The sequence below is a fragment of the Pyrgilauda ruficollis genome, unplaced genomic scaffold (assembly GCF_017590135.1).
Source record: "Pyrgilauda ruficollis isolate IOZ18807 unplaced genomic scaffold, ASM1759013v1 scaffold9, whole genome shotgun sequence".
Taxonomy (NCBI): domain Eukaryota; kingdom Metazoa; phylum Chordata; class Aves; order Passeriformes; family Passeridae; genus Pyrgilauda; species Pyrgilauda ruficollis.
In genome coordinates this window covers 13,499,791-13,520,531 of record NW_024531043.1, presented here as the reverse complement: position 1 = coordinate 13,520,531, position 20,741 = coordinate 13,499,791, and the positions used below count along the sequence as shown (strand labels likewise).

Below are 20,741 nucleotides of genomic sequence, written 5' to 3'. Positions count from 1 at the left end.
GTCCTGGCACAGAGCTGGGGCCACAGGCCCAGGACAGCACAGGGCACTGCTTGTGGCAGCTCACTCCCAAAAACCTGGCACAGAGCTGGGGCCACAGGCCCAGGACAGCACAGGGCACTGCTTGTGGCAGCTCACTCCCAAAAACCTGGCACAGAGCTGGGCTGTGGGCCCAGGACAGGACAGGGCACTGCTTGTGGCAGCTCACTCCCAAAAACCTGGCACAGAGCTGGGCTGCGGGCCCAGGACAGAGCACTGCTTGTGGCAGCTCACTCCCAGAACCTCCTGCCCTGTCTGCTCAAGGACAGAGAAGCACAAATCCCCAAGGGTCAGAGGCTGCCTGTGGGTGGAGCAGGCTGGTGTGATCTGCTCTTCTTTAACATCTGCCCCTGGTTAGATGACAAAGAAGTCGGCTCCCGCACCTCCCCAGTGCTCCCCCCTTCTCCAAGCTCCCAGTGCAGCCCCTCTCCATGCCGTGGCACATCCTGCAGCCTGTCCTGAGGCAAACTCCGTGTGAGGCACCACTGCACCAGCCCAGCCCCTGCTGCTGCTAACTGGGTACGTCCCTGCAACTCATCTTGAAACAACAGCCTGAAAATTAGTCTTACTGCTCCATTTACAGCCATCTCAATCTTCTTTATGGCTGTTATGTCATGTGGTGAAGCTCTCGGTGGCAGGAGAGTGAGATGGCAGGCCCAGTGCTGGCACAGAGGGATTTCCAGATGATGCAGCCATGGAGAGGGCCCCACAGCATTCCCCCTCCCCAGGAAAAGGAATGCTGGGCTGGAAGCACTGCCATGAATCCTGGTGGGAAAGGGCACAGCTTGCTCAGGAAGGGCAGGCAGGGAGGAGGAGAGGGTGCAGCGGAAACACAGAGCTGCTCAGAGAGAGGGAAAGCAAAGGGCAGAGCTTGCAAGAAGAGCTGGGCAGGGGGAAGCAAAGGGAGCAGCAGAGCCTGGCAGTGCACATCTCTCTGGCCTTGCCAGACCAGGAGGATCACGTGGATGGGACCTTTCTTCACTAAAATGTCAAGACTTGTCCAAAGCACAGGATTACATAGAGCTAGCTTCATTTAATTAATTATAACTATAATGAAACACAGTTTACACACCTGTTTTTAAGACTTATAAAGCTGCAGTCAGTGGTGAAAACCCACCATGATTAATTTTGTTTTCCCTGCTCTGGGATGTCAAACCAGGCACACCATATGCTAAAAATATGAAGTAGCCCCTACCCTGTGCTCCATGTATGAGCTTTAAAGAAAAGTGTGGTTTTTTGGAAAGACTGGAGGCAAGCTTCAAAAATTATTGGTAATCTAGAAAACATGGCTTGTCAAAAATGGCCCAGGCTCCAATTCCTCCTTTCTCAAACTGTCCTTGAAGAAACACAACTTTTTAAGAGGAAAAAAAGCTTCTGAACTAGTTCCTCCCTGAAGAGACTCAAAACTCCATCACCAGAGGCTTTTACCAGTAAATGTGATTGTGTTCTACACGCATTTCAAAACTGTCAGAGACAATTACACAGCCATTTACCACTCCTCAGCTACAGTGGCAACAAGCTGCACAGCTGGGTGGTTCTGTAGCCCTGGAACACCCAGAGAAAGCAGCCTTCTCCAGGAATCTCTGGTGTGCCAAATATTTCTGCCGTTTAACTGGAAGTCAGTTAACCCCTATTTTAATTGAGGATGACAAAGTAACAATCACGTCAAATCATGAGGAAAATCTGTGTGGAATAGCATTCACCCCTGAGGAGCTGAATTCTGAAAATGATCTCCTGACCCCAACAGTCTCAGTGACCCTTCATTATGCAACGATATCAACAGAACAATCTTCTCCCGTTTCCATGGCAACGGCAGCAGCCACCAGCAAAGGCTCAAGGTCAGGCACACAAAGTGAGAGGAGAAGAGATTCTCTGTGCAGTGGCTCGTATGAGCTTGCACTGCAGCAGTGGCAGATAAATCCTGCACCCTTGCCTGGTCTCCTGTCTCAAACGCACACCCAGGAGAGAGGGGCAGGACTGCAGGGCCTTGCCTCCTACTGGGTACCTCAAGAGAGCACCTCAGAGCCTAAAAGTGTTTTTGATACTAAGGGAGCATCTTCTCTTTAGTGTAATTACCTGTATTTTCCATTTATTTTATTTTATTTTATTTTATTTTATTTTATTTTATTTTATTTTCAGAGTGCTTTATTGGGAAAATACGTAAGCCACACCTAGGAGCTGTGTCAGGCTGGGCAGTGATCCACAGGTTGCCCAGAGCCCTACACGAGGCACATGCTTAAATAACATTTCTATTTTGCAATGCCACAACTGTAATATTTGCTCTTATTATTCTGCATAAAGCTGACACAGAGTTCCAGGATTATAAATTGGAGCCAAGGGTGTAAATGAAGCAGTTCAAGCAAACTCTTGAGGTTATTGCTGTTCACAGGGAATTGTCCCATTTTGTGATGAATGAGCAGCATTTAATTGTTGCTCTGGAACCTGGCACCAAGCTGTGACTCACAGCCCCGTCCTCCCACCAGCACTTTCATGGCTTAAAATCTAGTATTAAAAGATGGAAAACTAAATCCAGCCAGGACATTTTAAAAACAAATTAATGTGAACTTCAAAGCTATAGATTTTTAAAAGCTGAAAGTTTCTGTTGCTCTAACTCTGGAAGTAAAGGAGACAAGTCCTTCAGAGAACTCTGTCAGCAGGGAGGGGACAGTGGGGTGACAGCCCCACGTGCTGCTCTCAGATGTCTCAATACCATCTTGTTAACAACACCCTTGACCTTGTGTGCCACGAAGGACCCATCAGGAGTGACCCAGCCTTGGGCATGGGGCCAGCAGAGAGTTTTGTTCTCATCAAATGCTGTGTAAATCCTGGTTTGCCTTCAAGAGAGGAGACCTGAACCCCCAGGCTCTGCAGAGGACAGATTACACCTGCAGCCACTGCCCCTGGAGTCTGGCAGGGATTGCTGGGCTGGAGTCAAGAAATTGATCCAGCCACAGGTCAATAAGTACAACACAAGCTCCTGGACATTCCCATCTAGACAAGACGATAAACAGCTGGAGAGTGGCTTGGTATGGCCCCTTCTCTCACACCCTTCACCTCAGCACTGATTCTGCTGTGTTCACAGCAAGGTTTCATCACAGGGATTTAATAACCAGGTTTTAATAAACCTTATTCTATCCTGACATTCACCTGTGAAAGTAAACACGACTAAGCATCTCTAATAAAAATTGGTTTATCCTTATACTCAGAAAAACCAGCACCTCTTAACAATGAAGTTTCCCCTGTATATTTTGCACCCATCTGTTTAGTCTTGCTGCCCTTCCTAACACAGAAAGGAGCAGGCACAAGTATCAGAGCTGCTTGCTCCTTTGGAGCCAGCATCAACAGCCCTGGAGCAGCAAATCCTGCTAAAGGAGCAGTGACAGACAGAAAACTCTTCCCACAAAGGACAGCTCTGGCTCTGAAAGACACAAGCAAGCAAAAATCAAGCTGTGGAAGGGCTCACAATGCCACCTGGCCCAGCTCAGGCAGGGCTGGTTGTCACTCCTGGAGCAGAAGTAGCCCTGCCAGGCAGGGGTACCACCACTCGTGAGAGCTGCTCAAAGGCAGCTGCTCCCAGGTAATCAGACCCACTGCTTTGCAACTCCCCTCCCACTACAGGAAGCTTAAAGATATTTGATTTTTTTCATCAGTTTAAGCCTGTTTCTATTTGTCCCTGCTTGTCTCCTTTTTGCAGAGCAGCCTCCTCTCTGCAGCTATGCTTTACATCCCTTTAATCTTTTAACACTCCTCCCAAAGTGTGCCTGAGCAATCACAGCGTGGCCGGGAGCCTTTCTGCAGAGCTGTGACTCTCAGCATCTGCAGTGAAGAAAGCACTCCCATTACTGCCATTATGGTCTCTGAAAGATTAGCACTTCCTCATTAATACCCTCATTGGCAACATTCAAACCCATGTTATTTTTAGTCTAAAACCCTGAGTCTAATAAGGACGTACCCAAACTGCATTTGTATTTGTCATATTCAATGAGCCAAAAATTTAATTAGGTTGAAGACATTGTCATTGGCAGTAGCACTTCAGCTCACTAGTTGTTACTGCTTAATACTTTCATTTTAATTATTTCCTTTGTTGCCAGTCAACTCTCCTCCTTCCAGCAGTTTCTAGGAGGTGCCTCACTCATGCTGCTTGAAGCCACGTTCAATGAACACGATTCCTTACACACAGTGAGAAATTGTGAAGAAAAGGAGCTGCTGAAAGCAGATTTGGCCTGTCACACTGCTCTGTCTAATGGATGGCTCTCCTTCAGCACATGGAAAAAGCTCTTTTCTTTTTCATTAGAGCACACCAAAGCAGGTGCTCCCTGTCTCTGAGGGCTGCAAACATCTGCCAGCCAGAAAGGCACAGAAAGGTTTTTCTAGTGCTATGGATTTTGAACCCCTGTAGACTTTCAGAACAGTTTACAGGTTGCAAATTGCTCCACACCTTCCTTGTGGAAGGAGATTAAAAAAATTTAAAAAAAAAAAATAAAAAAAAATCTCAAATGGCATCCCAAAGAGGTGGGATTCAGTTATGGAGGAGATGATGGGATGGCTTTGGCAGGAGAGCTCTCGTGAGAGCTCCAGCAGTTCCATGACTGACAAGCACGTTCTGTGGAAATGAACAGCTGGGAGTAACCCTTAGGACGAGGAGTCTGTGGACACCAAATGGCACCAGCCAGGAATGGAATCACAAGAACAAAGTGCAGCAAATACACAGGAGCTCCCAGAACAACAGCTGATGATAAAGCACCGGAGTTATCAGCACTGACTGCCAGGATTTGTATCCCAGGCAGGAGGAGGCTGGGCTGAAGGGCTGGGGAGTGTTTATAAACAAAGTAAAACACCCAGGCAGAGCCTGGCACGGAATGGATCAGTGATTAAACGCATGAGCAATTTGCAGAGCAGCCTGGTGCTGCAGGGGTGTAATAGATGGCTTTGCAAAGTGCTTTGGAATGGCCAATTACTCGTGGGCAGATGTCTGCAGCACCTGAGCTGCTGCAGCACAGCCCTCCTGGACTGGCCCCTGCCACTGGGAAAGGCTTTCTGGACATTTCTCAAACAACAAAGTGAGGATCAGATCTGCATTAAAGCTACAGACTCTATTTCAGTTTCCTGTGCAGGGGTTTGTGATGTGTTAAAAATGCAGATGGAACTAGCCCAGCAGCTGGCATGACTTACTCACCGTGCTGAGCTTTCCTGAAGCCCTGTTCTGCTCCCATTCACCACAGCTACTGCCATTATTTCCAATTTTCAATCATTAATTTAACTAAACAGAAAACATATTTTTCCAATGGAGGACTGTTTCACTGAGTTTGAGGGATGAAGAAAATAATAAAAGGAAAGAAAGAATAGGGTAAAAAGCTAAGAAATATTTCTGATTTTGCTGTAATTGCTTTCTCCATGGATGATTATGATAGCAATCTCTTTTGGTTCACTGAGTAAAGCGTACAGTTTATAAAAAAGACAGAGATTTTTCCAACTCATTGGACCATTTCAGAGTAAGCAGTGAGAATGTATTTAATAAGAGTTGGACTTGGCAGTTTATTCAGGAGAAGTTAATGGAACTGTCTCTTCTGGCCAACAGCACGCAGAAGTGAGCTGGCTGGGAAATCACAGGGGGCTGGATAAATGTGGTGTGTGCTTCTAAACTAAAACCACTCCTCCTGCAATGGAGACAGGCTGGCCATTCCTTGCTCTGCTGCAGTTAACATCTGTCAGTGCCACCCAGACCTGCTTTAACCCTGCAGTCGAGGGAACTCAGGCAGTGAAATTATTACCTGTGTAAATGTAACCAGGCAAGAGCTGTCCCCAGGGGGAGAGAAATGTGAACTTTTCTAACACTGTCACATTGGGGATCCCCTCTCACTGTAACAGAGAAAACACTTGCCATGCAAAGAGCAAAGAGCCTTTGAAAGGGTGGGGCAGTCAGCAAAAAAAACCTTGTTAAGGCCCTTATACTTCAATGAATGTGCTGAATAAAGTCTTTAGATGCAGCAGAAATAAGTCAGAAAAAGAGTTCAAATGGTTCATAACTCAGAAATGTAATCATGTGCCTTTTCAAGCACATGAGCAATTCCATTAAACTAATCTGCTTTAATTGCATTAAGCTTAGAGAGGCTACTTGTGTGCTTGAACTCAAACATATGATTAGTTATGTCCCTAAAAAAAGAATGGATAATTCAAACAAATGCTGTATGTATGCATTTGAATATTTCAAGGTATTAGATTCAGCATTCTATAAACTATAACAAATTAGCTTTTTGGCAGAAAATCTGTTCCCTGGATGCAAAACATTCTCATTAAGCCACAACTGAATTATTGTTCAAAATTATTTTGCTGAGAATCAATAGCTAATCCTCTGATAAAAGGTCCAAGAATAATCAATGACAACTAAAGGAAAAGTTCATATTCTATACGTGTTCAATATGCTTCAAAAACAATACAAAATTATGATCTTAAGTAAATTCAAATAATAAAAGGAGATGATAATAATTCTTTGCTCAGCCCTTTCCAGTAAATTGGTCTTGCAGAATTAAAGTTTCAGACACTAAAAAAGTAGCTATTTTCACACACATAGGAAAATTGCTACAATGACCAAATACTATTCAGACTGTCACAGGAGTCTATCACGCTTTAATTAGTGTCTCTGATCATAAACTGTTTAATTGTATTCATTTTGCCTCAAATTACTGGGTATTTTGCAGTTTATGTATCATTAAAGCTTAGTCTTTTATGTTGCTTCTTAAATTCATTTTAGGGGCACTATTTTTATTTACTTTAAAGACACAAATGGGCGCACCAGTGGCAGTGAAAGCAGAACAAGATGTTCAGCAGGAGGCTCTCTGATGTCTCCTCTGTGACAAGCAGCATCAGAACCCGAAGAGATCGATAAGCCAGGAGCTTTGTGCTGGGGGAAATGCCAGTGGGGAAGATGAACAAGAAATTAATTTTGGGACACTAAAAGGAATTTTGTTCACAGCTTTGTTTTCTGTTTTGGCTTTTAAACCTGAAGTTTGCCAGCTGCTGCCTTCCGAGCAGAGCACTGGCTCACCCTGGTGCATGTTCTGCAGTCACGTTTGAGTCAGCATTTGAGAGGACCTGCTGCCATATGGAAAATCAGGAACAGTTACTCGAAATAATTACATCAGTTTATTGCTGTTTGTTGCCAGGAGAAACAAGCCCTGTTGGTAACATCCACTTGCATTGCCAAGTAACTTAATTTTTCGGAAAGTAAACATGCTCCAGCACCAGCACTTCTCCAGCAATAAACACCTTTTCTAACTGACACTGTCACGACTCAAAATGTGTCTTTGCTCTCAGGATTTCTGAGGTGATCTCTGCTCAGGTGTGGCCTGAGTCCCCACACCTGGCTTGAGACATGCAGAGATGGTGTCTGAGCACAGCCTGGGCTTCCCTCTGCCTCTGGGGAGAAGTCAGAGCTTTCAGGGCAAGGGAGATGAGCATTTAACAGAGGATATCGGCTGCAGCAGGAGCCAAGGGCAAGGACCAGGAGTCCCGTGGATGTGGTGTCAGCTTGGCTGAGCTCAGGAGTTCAGGGGAGACAGAGCCAGGGCAGGTCCTCTCCCATCCTGCTGCCAGCAGCAGTGGAGTTCAGTCCTTGTCAGAGTGATTAAAGTTTTCCTGTGGCACCAGAGGCTGGCCAGAGGCAAGCCTGGGCAGGAGCCTGTTCTGTGAAACCTGCAGGGATTTCTGGGATTTCTGGGCTGCAGCAGCTGCTTGGTTTGAACTTGGAAACACCCACAAGTGTGAGGCCACTCAGCCAGGGGCTTGCAGATGGAAGCGAGTGCTGGCCTGAGCCACCAGGAGAGAGGTGGCACTGGCACCTCCTCGAGCCCCTGCCACAGCCACTTTGGTCAGTGCCTCCAGGCCCCTCAGCTCATTGTCACTGTAGGTGTCACCCTGCTGGGAAACTGTCCCACCTGCTGTCCAACCTGCTGTCCCACCTGCTGTCCTTGCTGTCCCTGCTGTCCAACCTGCTGTCCTTGCTGTCCAACCTGCTGTCCCTGCTGTCCAACCCGCTGTCCCAGCTGCTGTCCCAGCTCTCACCGTCTGACCGTGCTGCCTGTCTCACCGCAGCTGGAAAAGACAGCACTGCAGTCCCTCCTCTTTTCTGCCTCAGGTTCACTGGACTGGGCAGGTTCCCCTCCACAGCTCCTTGCCCTGCAGCTCCCATTTTCTGCCTTGGGCTGTCTGAAAGCACAAGCCCAGCTCCGAAGGAGCCACTCCTCCTCACGTCCCCCGTGGCTGCCCAAGCTTTCCTGCCTCACCAAATCACACCGTGCCAGCTTCATGCAGCTCTGGCTTTGTGAGAAGGCTTCAAGAACTGCTCCTGCACAGCCCAGTCCTGCCCACAGCGATGTCCACGAGCTGCACCCAGGGACGCCCGGCAGCCCCTTTATTTGGGGATCACAGTGCACAGAGCATTCTGCAGCCTTCGGGGCTTCCTCCCTCAGCCAGCTCAACTTGTTGATCCAAAAACTCCCCTGCAGTCCTTCCCCACAGAAGCTATAAAGCTTTCTGCTTTTCTGGCCTCTGTGTTTGTCACTGATTTGTTTTGCTGTGCACATGCACCCTCCCGGGTTAACAGCCTGTAATCAGCTCCCAGGAGCTGTAATGCTGGGAGCCACGGGGATTTCACACCGTGAGAAACACTTCCTGCACCTGTCAGATCACAGCCCTGCTCTGCTTTCTTCTCTTATTTTTTGGAAAATACACACAAAGATTTCATACTGGCATATAAACTCGGTGCTACAAATTAGAATTTGCTTTAGAATTATCTTTTTCTCCTACAGACCAGTTGCTTTCTCCATGCCATCCTCTGTACATAAAACTCTAATTCATCATGCCTCACTGCTATGTTAAATCAGGGTATAAACACTTCCCAAGATGTGATTTCAACATGTATTTATGCACTTCTCATTTCAAACTTCCTTTGAGGACCCACTTCTGTAATGATATGTACAGAAGAACTATTCTCTGTGTTCTGTTTGCCTTTCTTATTTTGTTGACTTAATTTATCTCTGTGAGGAAAGCTGTTCCATCACAGCATATTTCCACTTAATAACTTAATGGTTCAAGTTTTCAGATGTATCAGCCCTCTGATAATATTTTTCTCCACTTTTCTCCCTGTAACTTTTGTTAGGTCAAATCCTGAAACTGTCATGTGGAAATGACTTGGCACAAAGAGCATCTCTCAGCCAGGGTACCTGGAGAAGTCTCATTTTCAGTACAGAGTTACCCCATTCCAAATCTACAGCTGATAATGTTTGGGCTAAGAACATATGCTCCTCATTAAAGGCATTACATCCTGTTCCTTGACCAATCATTCATAAATCAATTTACTTATGTGCACACACAGAGTTTAAAAAAAAATTGTGTTAGTGTGCAGGGTGCAGTGTGTGTTGAATCCACTCCTTGCAATACAGTAAAATATCCCAGCACATGGAGCAATCCCTGGAGCTCCTCTCGTACCTATGGAGATGTGTCTTTGTCTTCATATTTCTAACAGTGCATAAAAATTGGCATTGACAATATACAGTTATTTGCTTCCTAAGTTTCTGTATATCCTTTGTATTTCTGAAGGTCACAGGAACTCAGACAAACCTGAAACAGTCACTTTAATTCTCAGGCTTCTCATTTCACTACAGTGTAATTATCTTATTGATTCTTGTGTAGACTTATTTACTGTTTTGCTTCTCCTGTTGGATAAGTGTATAATAAGTAAACTAACTTCAATTAGGTAACTGTCACCAGTATTTAAAACTTAATGACAATTTCAAAATTACATAAGTAATCCAAGCATAAAAATTATTTTTTATGATACCATTTCAGAATAGTGGCACCAAATCCTTATCATACAATAACCTGTGCCTCAGAAACATTAAACACAAACCATCATCACATTTTTCTTCTATCTAAGTTCCATATTCTTTTATTTATGTACAGTGTCACCTCTCTATTTGGACTAAAGCTTATTTAGGAGATACAAAATGGAACAGTCAACATCTTAATTTAGCCCTTAATTTAGATATATTAAATTATCTTCTTAGCTACACACCTGTAATCTCTATATATATTTCAGAGATCAGAATTTGTCCTTGTACATTCAGAGGTAGCTTTGTGTGTGCCTTACATTTCCCCTCCAGACTTGCTAGTGCTATTTCAAAGATGACTCACTCTCAGAGGCCACCACCCCAAGAGGCTCAAGGCACTATGATATAAAGATCTGCTTGAATTTAGGCACACATTTAAATCCAGTGTAAGTCTGTGTGCTTTGTAATGTCAAGAGAGTCTTAAAGATAAGCATATGCCTAAATATTATACTGAACTGGGGCTAGAAACAAGGTCTGTCCTCAGAAGGAGCAGAAGAGTTGCAATAACCCAATACAGGTTAATGATGCTCTGTGAAATTCAGCTTTTGACTGCAGCAGGAAGAGGAAAGTCTCCATTAACAAAGGGAAAACAATGAATCAGCAAATGCTGGAGACTGCAACAGGCAGGGAGACACTTCAGCTCCTGCTGAAGCACAGGTTCCACCCCGTGCAGCATGCAGCTTTGATAAAATACAGCTTAACTGGCTGCATTCAAGTGGAGAACACCTTTAACAGTATTTGCTTTTACTGGGGAATGATGTCAGTGTTCTGGGAGCAGTCCCTGGTATAACATTGCTGGTGGGAGATTGTTGTTATTATTTCAATGAGAAAAACTTACTTGAAGGCATTAGCATCTCCATGGACCTTGTAGCTGTCTGCACTGATTCTGGAGATGACTCTTGTGACAGCAATGAGGATGCCGATGTTGACCTGGAGGAGGAACAAGCCTTGGTCAGGAGAGCAAGCTGAGACTGGCTCTGAGGAGAGGCAGCCCTGGGAGCACTGTGCAAACACAGCAGGAAACAGAAACTGGCTGGGCTCCCTCCATTTGCCAAGAGAGGCTGCCAAGGCTGGTGTGGTTTGTCCTGTGTCGATGATTCCCACCCCCACAGCTTTTCCCCTTCCTTCAGCAGCTCCCTTGCCTGTTCAGGAAAAGGCTGGATGGGTGCAGTGCCCCACAGCCAAGGAGCTCAGGATCCCCAGACACAAATCAATACCCTGGCTGGAAATCAATACCCTGACTGGAAATCAATACCCTGATTGTAAATCAATACCATGATCAATACCCTGGCTGTAAATCAATACCCTGATTGATATCCTGGCTGTAAATCAATACCCTGACTCTGTATCAATATCTTGATCAGTACCCTGGCTGTAAATCCATCCCCTGATCAATACCCTGATTGTAAATCCATACCCTGATTATAAATCCCTGCCCTGATCAATACCCGGCTGTCAATCGCTGCCCTGATCCATACCCTGATGGCTGTCAATGCTCCCCTGATCGATACCCTGATGGCTGTCAATCCCTGCCCTGATCCATACCCTGCTGGCTGCCAATCGCTGCCCTGATCAATACCCAGCTGCCAATCGCTGCCCTGATCAATACCCAGCTGCCAATCGCTGCCCTGATCAATACCCAGCTGTCAATCGCTGCCCTGATCAATACCCTGATGGCTGTCAATGCTCCCCTGATCCATACCCTGATTGCCAATCGCTGCCCTGATCAATACCCTGCTGGCTGTCAAGGCTCCCCTGATCAATACCCAGCTGTCAATCGCTCCCCTGATCAATACCCTGATTGCCAATCGCTGCCCTGATCAATACCCTGCTGGCTGTCAAGGCTCCCCTGATCAATACCCAGCTGTCAATCGCTGCCCTGATCAATACCCTGATGGCTGTCAATGCTCCCCTGATCAATACCCTGATGGCTGTCAATCGCTGCCCTGATCCATACCCCGATTGCCAATCGCTGCCCTGATCAATACCCCGATTGCCAATCGCTGCCCTGATCAATACCCCGATTGCCAATCGCTGCCCTGATCAATACCCCGATTGCCAATCGCTGCCCTGATCAATACCCCGATTGCCAATCGCTGCCCTGATCAATACCCCGATTGCCAATCGCTGCCCTGATCAATACCCCGATTGCCAATCGCTGCCCTGATCGATACCCGGCTGCCGCGGGGCTCGGGCCCCTCACCGGCTGCGCTCCCGCGCTGCACCGGCCGCTCTCCCGAGCCTGCCCACACCGGCTGCCCGACCGCTCCACAGGAGCGGGGAAAACACGAAATCTGAACCCCGCTCTGCAAAGGCTCCACTCGTTTTGATGTCAGCTCCAGCAGAAACATCAATAAAATGAAAAGAATCCCAACAGAAAAGTAGGAAACCTTGAAAAGACTAACACTGAAAATGTTCAACAAAGGAAAGTTTGTGCTGGAGTCACAGGTGAAGGAAGAAGGAAATCTTTATCTCTTAAGGAAATGTGGCAAAGACTGTCTTGCTGTGCAAAGACCTTGGGTTTAAAAAAAAAAAAAGGTAGACAATGTGAAGGTGAAAGATGTATTTCCCCCTTCCTGTCCAAAGCTGCACACCAGCTACAAAGCATCAAGAACAAGGGTAGAACAAAACTACCCTGAACTACAGAACAAAAAGAAAGAGGAGACTTCAAAAACAGTGCTGTTCCTCAGTTAAAACTCAATAATCATCCTCTACTTTGACATAATTATTCTAATTCTGAGGATGAGAGGGTGAATTAAAGATGTTTAAATTTTATTATAACGATTTCCTTGGGTTTTCCCAAATCTTCTGACCCCTTTTTTAATTTTAGGTTTCTAAGGGCAGATCATCACCTGCTGTAGCATCAGAGCATCTGTAATAGTTCATTTTCATGAGTTTATCCAAAGGCTATCCTGTGGAACTGCCAGCTCCTCAAGTGTACCTGTTGTTCAGTCACCTTTACAGAGATAAGAGATGAAATTCAATGGCCTTGGGATCATTTTCCCTATTGCTAAATAGGGAAATACCAAAATACCAAATCGTATTTTGCAAATACCCTCTGTAAATCCTTTGAGGTGGTAATGAGCATATTTGAGAAAACCATTTCTGTGCTGTGCTCAGAGCCTTGCAAACCCTCACTGGAACTGCACCACAGGAAAATATCAATTTACAGGGGCAGCAATAGGGGCCTTGCCACTGCAGCCCAGTGTGTCCTCACTCCCTGCCTGCAGCCCAGCTCTGCTCAGGCACACAGATGCCTCCACAGAATTCCCTGAATTCTGCCACAGCTATGGAAGCACACCAAGGCAGCAGATGGCTGATAACAAACAAAGCCTTCTGCCAGAAGTTTTCATGTCTTCTGTCAGAAATTCGGGTGCTTTGTCAAGCTGGGTTTTTCTCCCCTCGGCTGAAGACACGTCCCAGGGCCGCTTGGGCTGAGCTTAGCTTGGTTTGTAAAGTAATTGCAAGGGCTTTTTGTGAAGCTGCTTTAGGAGCATGAGAGAGAGGCTTGTGTGTTGTGGTTTGGGGTGTGGGGAGAGTGATCTTAAGCCTTAAGATGTAGGTAGAAGCCAAAAGACCTACATATAGAAGGAACTATTTCCATCATATCCCTTGACTCAAAGCCCAAGGAAAAAGCATATTTGGTATGGGAATCTGTGTAGGGCTGGGAGGTTCTGAATTACTGCCTAGAAAAGTGTGTGAGTGGTTTTCCCTCCACATCATTCTGCTTCAGGCTCCGTGATGTCTGGAGTGCCTGTGAGGCTGGGCAGGATAAAAGTGGACTGAGCCTGCCTGCTCTCTGGGGAGTGGGAGTTGAAAGGAGCAATCCCCCTCTTTTCCTTGCAGCACAATCCTTTTTCTTGGCAGAGACACTGTGGATCCAACTAGTCAAAAACTGCTTTTTGAGAAGTATTTTCAGACTTAAATGCTAGTTTATGCAGCTGGTGGCTAATTTGTTATTTAAAGAACACAGGCACACACGCACACACACCAGATAGTGTTTAGCCCTGTTATTTCCCTATAGGCACTAACACATTTTTCAGCTGGAATTTCCAATGCCCAGAGAGGTAATTTGTCAGCTCTCTTGCTGCTATTTTGGGCAGAGCTGGGTTTAGACTATTTAACAAATTGCTCTACATGGATCAACCTTGTGAGCTCACTCTTTCTCTTTCTGAAAGTATTTGTATCCCTACAAGAACATCATTTGAGCTGCACAAATGTTATAGATCATAAGTCAGAGCCAGACAGTTCAACTCTTACTTTCTCTGCCAAGCAGCTGCACGTGCAAACTCTTGGAGGCTGTGCTGGCTCAGGTGAGTGAGCATTTCCCTACCTGGTGTGTTTTGGGTACCACAGCCTGGGATGGTTTGGCCACTGGCTGCATCTCACTTCCTCCTTTGGTGCTGAAAATGGCCAGAAAGCAAGTGCTAATGTGAGGAGGGGACACATGAAAATTAGACTATTTTAATTGCTCTCCGTTCATCTGTATCGACATACCTTTGAATGCAAACTGACACACAGAAGTTCAGGGTATGCCTTCTGTTTGCCAGATGGGTACAGAGGTATGCAATGGTAACACTAGTTATGCACACATGGATTTATTCCTTCCTTTGGCTTCTGAGCAGGATCTGTGCGGGTTTTCTGTGTGATGAAATCTGGGCAAGTTTCTCTCTGCTTTTTTTTTTAATGTCCATGCCTCTAAAAATCTACATAGATCTTTAGACATTAACCTGATGGTTTCACTGATCAGGGAGTCCATGGCCTCTCCAGGCTCTCAATCTGGCATTACAGCCTGCAGAAAGCATTGCAGATAACCTGGTCAGTGGAGGCAGCAGAAACAGGGCAGAAGAGGAGCTGATCTGGCACAGGTCTCTCAAACACTCCTGATTCCTGGAGTGATCACAATTGTGTGCTGAACACAATTTAACGTCTGAGCATCACTCCTCATGCTGTGGAGTGCTGGTGTGCCATGGCCCTGCACCCCTGGGAAGGGCAGCTCATAGAGCTGGACCAGCAAACTCACCTGACAGCCTCACCTGAGCCCAGCAAACTCACCTGGAGTGCTCTCCTGGGGCTGTTTCTGAGAGCTGCTAAAGTTCTCAAGAGCACTTGGTCTCACACAGTTATTAATGACCCCAGCTGGGCTGTCCCACCATTTTAGATCCTATCCTTGTCTTTGAATAAAGAAATTAACAGTGTGAGAATTAATATGCATACACTAACACACACCCATGCACAACAGAAAATCTGGGAGCAGGAACCAAGGGTTTCTGGAGGGCTCAGTGCAGTTGCAGGGGGCTGGCACAAGGTGTGAGCCAGCCCTGCTGGCACAGAGGAGCAGCAGCTGCTCTGCTGGTACCTACCAGGATCACAAACATCGCTGGTGCCACGAAAGCCCAGATTGCTCCATCCTCCAGGGAGAGCCAGCAGCTGCAGGGGACACCAAGGTGTTTCAGAGGAAGCACACAGTCATTTAATTAGTCATGTTATTAGTTAAAAAAACCCAACTTATAAAACAACTAGGAGTGCAAGAAGAGTGATGAATTTTGAAATCAGAGACGGGGTAGCACACCAGGAAAAGGCTCCTTTTCCCCTCACACTGGGACCAGGGTGGGATCTCACCTGGATTTGTCACACGCTCAGTGTCACCTCGCTGCCCCAGCCCACCCTCACAGGAGTGCAAAGATGGGAAGAGAGGAAATGTTTTATTTGCAATTTGCTGTTCTGGTGTCCTCAGCCACAGGCTGTTTCAGTGCTGGAGCACTCTGAAATGTCTCATTGCAGTGAATTTGTCTCATTGCAGCCAGAGACAAATTGAAGCCCTCCCTGCCTCCCCTGGCTGGTGCTGGGGAAGGGGCTGGCAAACACAATCAGGCCCTTCTTACAGCCCTGAAGAGATCAACCAGTTTACCACCTGTGAAATTATTTTAGGATTAAATCCTATGGTGTTCTTTCATATAATTTTGCTCTTCTTTTCCTAAACTAGAAAGGAAATTAATTTTCAAAGTTTTGGACATTATCCATTCCAGATTTCAGGTGTGTAACTGCAGTTTTCTTTGGAAGGTTGAATATCTTTAATAAATGACTACTCTCATCTTTGTGCAAGTTTTTCCCCCCTGAGCAGGGAGCTCACTGAGGAGCTCTTCAGTGAAAAGTAGGAAAAACACCTCAGGAGCTTTTTGTGCATCATCTCTGTGAAAACCACACTCGAGGCTTCTATGTTTAACAACATCTCTACACAAGTCATCCTTCTGCAGCCTCTCTCCCCTGCTCCTCAGGAGGCTCTTGAGCACCACAGCCCAGTTAACACATTTACAGATTCCTCCCCATCAGACCTTCATCCCTGTGGCACCTGCAGGAGGGGTTTTTGTACTCACTTGCCACTTTCTCCGTAGCTGTCCAGGGACGAGGTTGCAGAAATGACACAGATCACCAGTGGGCAGCCTGCAGCAAGGCACAGAAAGGCAGATGCAGAGGCATTATTAGGAATAAAAGTACATCTTCCAGTAAGCCCTGCAAGTTCTGCTAAATTTTGTACGAACAGAACAGCTCAGAGCCATTTTCAAATTAAGTCTAACTTGACATCCTCCTGCAGCTGTTTAATCCAACATTAATTAACTGATGTCAGACAAAATGACTTTTTAATAAAGGACTAGTTTAACTGTTAAACTGGATCAGTGTTAATTTCCTTGGGAATCACAGTCCTGTGTAAGCCTGGTTTTGGTTTATGGACTTCCTGCCTCTTGCCATCCAAGCAGTGATACATGTGAAGCACTATCAGCCTTATTTTAACCACCTTCCCCCAGGTAAGTGCATTTTTCTCAAGAATTCAGAATGACTTAGGAGAGCAGAGTTTCTCACAGGGCTGCATGAACAGCAGGTGAGAGGACAAGAGTGGTGACATTTGGGTAACCAGATTATCACACCCAGCAAACTCAGACTGCCTCAGGTGCTCAGTCAAGGCTGATTGTAACAAAAATGTGTCATGGGTCTGCAAGATTTCTGTGTTTAGAGGAAACTCCAGATGGTTTTGACTGGTGCAGTGGGCTGTGCCCTAGGAGGTGGAGAAATGTTTATGGAATAACATGGGAATTACACAGAGGCAGATCTGGTTCTGATCCACAGGAATCACACAAATCACACAGGGGCAGATCTGCTCCTGGTGACACAGGAATTAAATCACACAGGGGCAGATCTGCTCCTGGTGACACAGGAATTACACAGAGACACATCTGCTCCTGGTGACACAGGAATTAAATCACACAGGGGCAGATCTGCTCCTGGTGACACAGGAATTACACAGAGGCAGATCTGCTCCTGGTGACACAGGAATTAAATCACACGGGGGCAGATCTGCTCCTGGTGACACAGGAATTACACAGGGGCAGATCTGGTTCTGATCCACAGGAATCACACAAATCACACAGGGGCAGATCTGCTCCTGGTGACACAGGAATTAAATCACACAAATCACACAATGGCAGATCTGCTCCTGGTGACACAGGAATCACACAGAGGCAGATCTGGTTCTGATCCACAGGAATCACACAGAGACACATCTGTTCCTGGTGACACAGGAATTACACAGAGGCAGATCTGCTCCTGGTGTCACAGGAATTAAATCACACAAATCACACAGGGGCAGATCTGCTCCTGGTGTCAGAGCTGCTCTGGCCCCAGCACTGCCAGGTCCTGTTGTGCCACTCCATTCCAGGCCAGGAGCTGGAGAGGAGGCAAGAAGTTTATTGCCAGCAGTTCTGAATGCAGAGAAACCCATCCCTTCAAACATTAAATGATTGCCTGCTAATTCCTGTATGATTTAATAAAATGTGAAGGTTTGAGCTTTGATCATCTTACAGAATTTAATAAACAGGTCCCAGACAGAGTATTAGACATGATAGCTTAAAGTTTCAATTTTCTTTTTAATTCTTTAGCTTTTCTGCATGAGAGTTTTACAAAATTCTCTGACAGGCAATTTCTGCTTAATTTTACCACTATCATCCTCACAAATTGTGTAAAGTTTTCCAGTACTGCCAGAAATATCATTCTTGGAAGAAGTACTTTCATTCTTTAATAACTGCAGCTAGAAGCACATCTATAAATATTTATATTTTTATATAACATATATGAATATATATTGTATAATATATGAATAGATATTTATAAAGATGGTGTATCCTCAGCAGTTAAGAAGCATTGAATTTTGAAAGCTTCTGTGTCTTCTATACAAGGAAAAACCCCAAAGAATACAAAAAAAAACCAGGTTGTAGAAACTCTGTGGCAGACAATTCAAAACAATTTTAGGATATCAATTCTAAAAGGCTAAGTATGTCATTTATTGAGAAAGATGAAGCATTAGACACAAATGAAAGTGTATTTCCCTCCAATGATGAAAAGATCTACTTTGCTTGATGGGGATGAGTGTATTCTCCCATTTATATTGGGAAGTTCATTTTCTGTTATTTTCTTCTGCTGTGTTATATCAGATCTGGGCAACAAATAACAGCAAATAATGGAATTTCTGTCATTTGACAGCTCAGAACAAAGGCTTCACTCTGTGGCAGTTTCTGAAGGAAAGGAAACTGGCTGAAGTGGGAAAACATCCAGCACCACAAACTGTCACCAGCATCCTGCAAATGGTGGGACAGAAAAGCCTGGCTGCAGCACAGCCCAGCCCGTGAAGCCCTGTGACACTGCTGTGCCTGCTTCCCATGTGTGGCTTTGCAGAACGCAGGTGGGATACGCCACTGGTGTGAGGCAGAACCAGGAATGGAGCACAGCAGCGTGCTGAGGATTCCCTCCTTGGTGCTGCCAGGGTTTGGCAGGCAGGGGCTGACCTGGCCTGAGAGGCTGTGCCTTTCCCTGCACTGCAGGCAGGCTCAAGGACTGCACCTTCTGAAGCCTGACTGCAGTCAGAAAAACTGTGCATTTCCCCATGCAACAGACCTACTCTCAGCAAGGCAAACCGTGATCACAGGATGACAATTTCAAATATGCTTCTCAATATAATCTTGTCCTGTAGTGAGGAGACTTAAAGTAAGCAGCTACTAAATGCTTACCCCATCCAATTCCATAATAATATAAGTGCTTGCTTTCTTCTGACCCAAATACTTTGATCACCATGCTGTAAAGATGAAATCCTTCCACCAGCATCCATGCAAATGCACTCAGGAAGAAAAAATGAAGGAGAATGGCCAATATCTTGCAAGGCAGCTAAATTAAGAGTAAAAATGAATACATCAGTTCTTTGTAATACAGTCACATCAGTTTTCTTTTTTTTAAAGTTCTATAGACATTTACAGGCTAAATGCTAAATCACTGGAGTAAAACTGTCTTAGAAAGCAATAGAAAATTTCATTTTTCTACTGCATTTTCAGATAGTTTCAGAGTAATAAATCCTCTTACCTTTAAAAGAAAAAATAAAAACCCCTAACAACATTGCCAAATGTGGTGTGGAAATCCAAATGTGTTATTTATTTATAACAGTAGGAGCAATACTCCCATTAAAGTCTACAAAATATTTAGGGAATCAAAACTGAGTGTCTGCATCTGGTTGCTGAGCCTGTAGCAAACACAGGAGTCAGAGAAGTGGGGTACAACGTTGTCCTGTACCCTGCTTTTCCTTGAGGTGCTCCTCTCAGCCATCTTTCATTTTCCTCTAAACCTCTGTCTGACCAGCCTTAAAAACAGGAGAATGGGATCCTTTCTTCTTCCCCAGCCTCAGGTGCTCCCCACTGGCCTTTCCTCACGCTCTGCTCTCCCTTTCCTCACGCTCTGCTCTCCCTTTCCTCACTCTCTGCTTTTCCCTTCCCTTTCCTCACTCTCTGCTTTTCCCTTCCTCACTCTCTGCTCTCCCTTCCCTCACTCTCTGCTCTCCCTTCCCTCACTCTCTGCTCTCCCTTTCCTCACTCTCTGCTCTCCCTTCCCTCACTCTCTGCTTTTCCCTTCCCTTTCCTCACTCTCTGCCTTCCCTTTCCTCACTCTCTGCCTTCCCTTTCCTCACTCTCTGCTTTTCCCTTCCCTTCCCTCACTCTCTGCTTTCCCCTCCTCAGTCTCTCTCTCCTGGGGGTCCCAGCAGCTTGCCCCCAGCCCCTGGGGATGAAGGCTTTTGTCTCCCTCAGCTGGAGGGCTCCAGGCAGGCAGGGGCTGTGTGGGGGGCTCCACCAGTAGGAACCAGTTTGCTGCCTCAGATGTTAATGGTGAGGTCCCTTTGCTGCGTGAGCTGGGCTGGGCTGGGCTGGCATTTTATTCTTTATGCTGGTGATTTGGGAGTTTGTACTCCAGTGGAAATTAAAACGTTGGGACTTGGCAGTATAATGAAAATGGAGCCTTTCCTGTACAGACTCACTTGGACTGGTGCAAGGACATTCTAATGCAAATCCAATGGCACTACCTGTGTTCAAAAGCAATAAATTTGGGGTTAATTTGTGTAAGTGAGGTCTGTATGTGGTTTAGTATTTCACAAAGTTCAGTGACATATTATTAAACCAGATTAGCTTATTGACAAAAGCTGTAAGAGCCTTTGCAGTTAATTTTATCATAAGGCTATAAAATCCATTTTAATGCCTTTTGATTTCTACCAGAAGATTAGTCCACAAAAATCTAAATGCAACATAAAGCTGACGTACAGGCTAGTTCTGTCAAATGGATATTTTCCAACTTTTGAGTAGCCAAACAATATGAATCACAAAGCAGCAGAAAAACAGCACACAGTGAAGGAGCAGGAGGCTGGTCTGTATAGAATTTTGTATAATACCTAGTTGCAGATTTGTACATAAAATCCATAGCAAAGTTGCTGCTCATTCTGATTGGGGTTTT

General features: G+C 45.6%; 1 protein-coding gene across 2 annotated transcripts in view; it reads right to left on the bottom strand.

Annotated features, from left to right (window-relative positions):
- ADGRD1 (adhesion G protein-coupled receptor D1) overlaps window positions 1-20,741 on the bottom strand; it is a 109,386-nt gene that overhangs the window by 13,116 nt on the left and 75,529 nt on the right. For both annotated transcript variants that reach the window (XM_041488936.1, XM_041488937.1), the window contains 4 exons: window positions 18,983-19,136; window positions 16,301-16,367; window positions 15,287-15,353; window positions 10,762-10,853 (listed from right to left, as the gene is read on the bottom strand). In XM_041488936.1, the coding sequence (XP_041344870.1) occupies window positions 10,762-10,853; window positions 15,287-15,353; window positions 16,301-16,367; window positions 18,983-19,136 (380 nt within the window). The remainder of the gene's footprint in view (window positions 1-10,761; window positions 10,854-15,286; window positions 15,354-16,300; window positions 16,368-18,982; window positions 19,137-20,741) is intronic.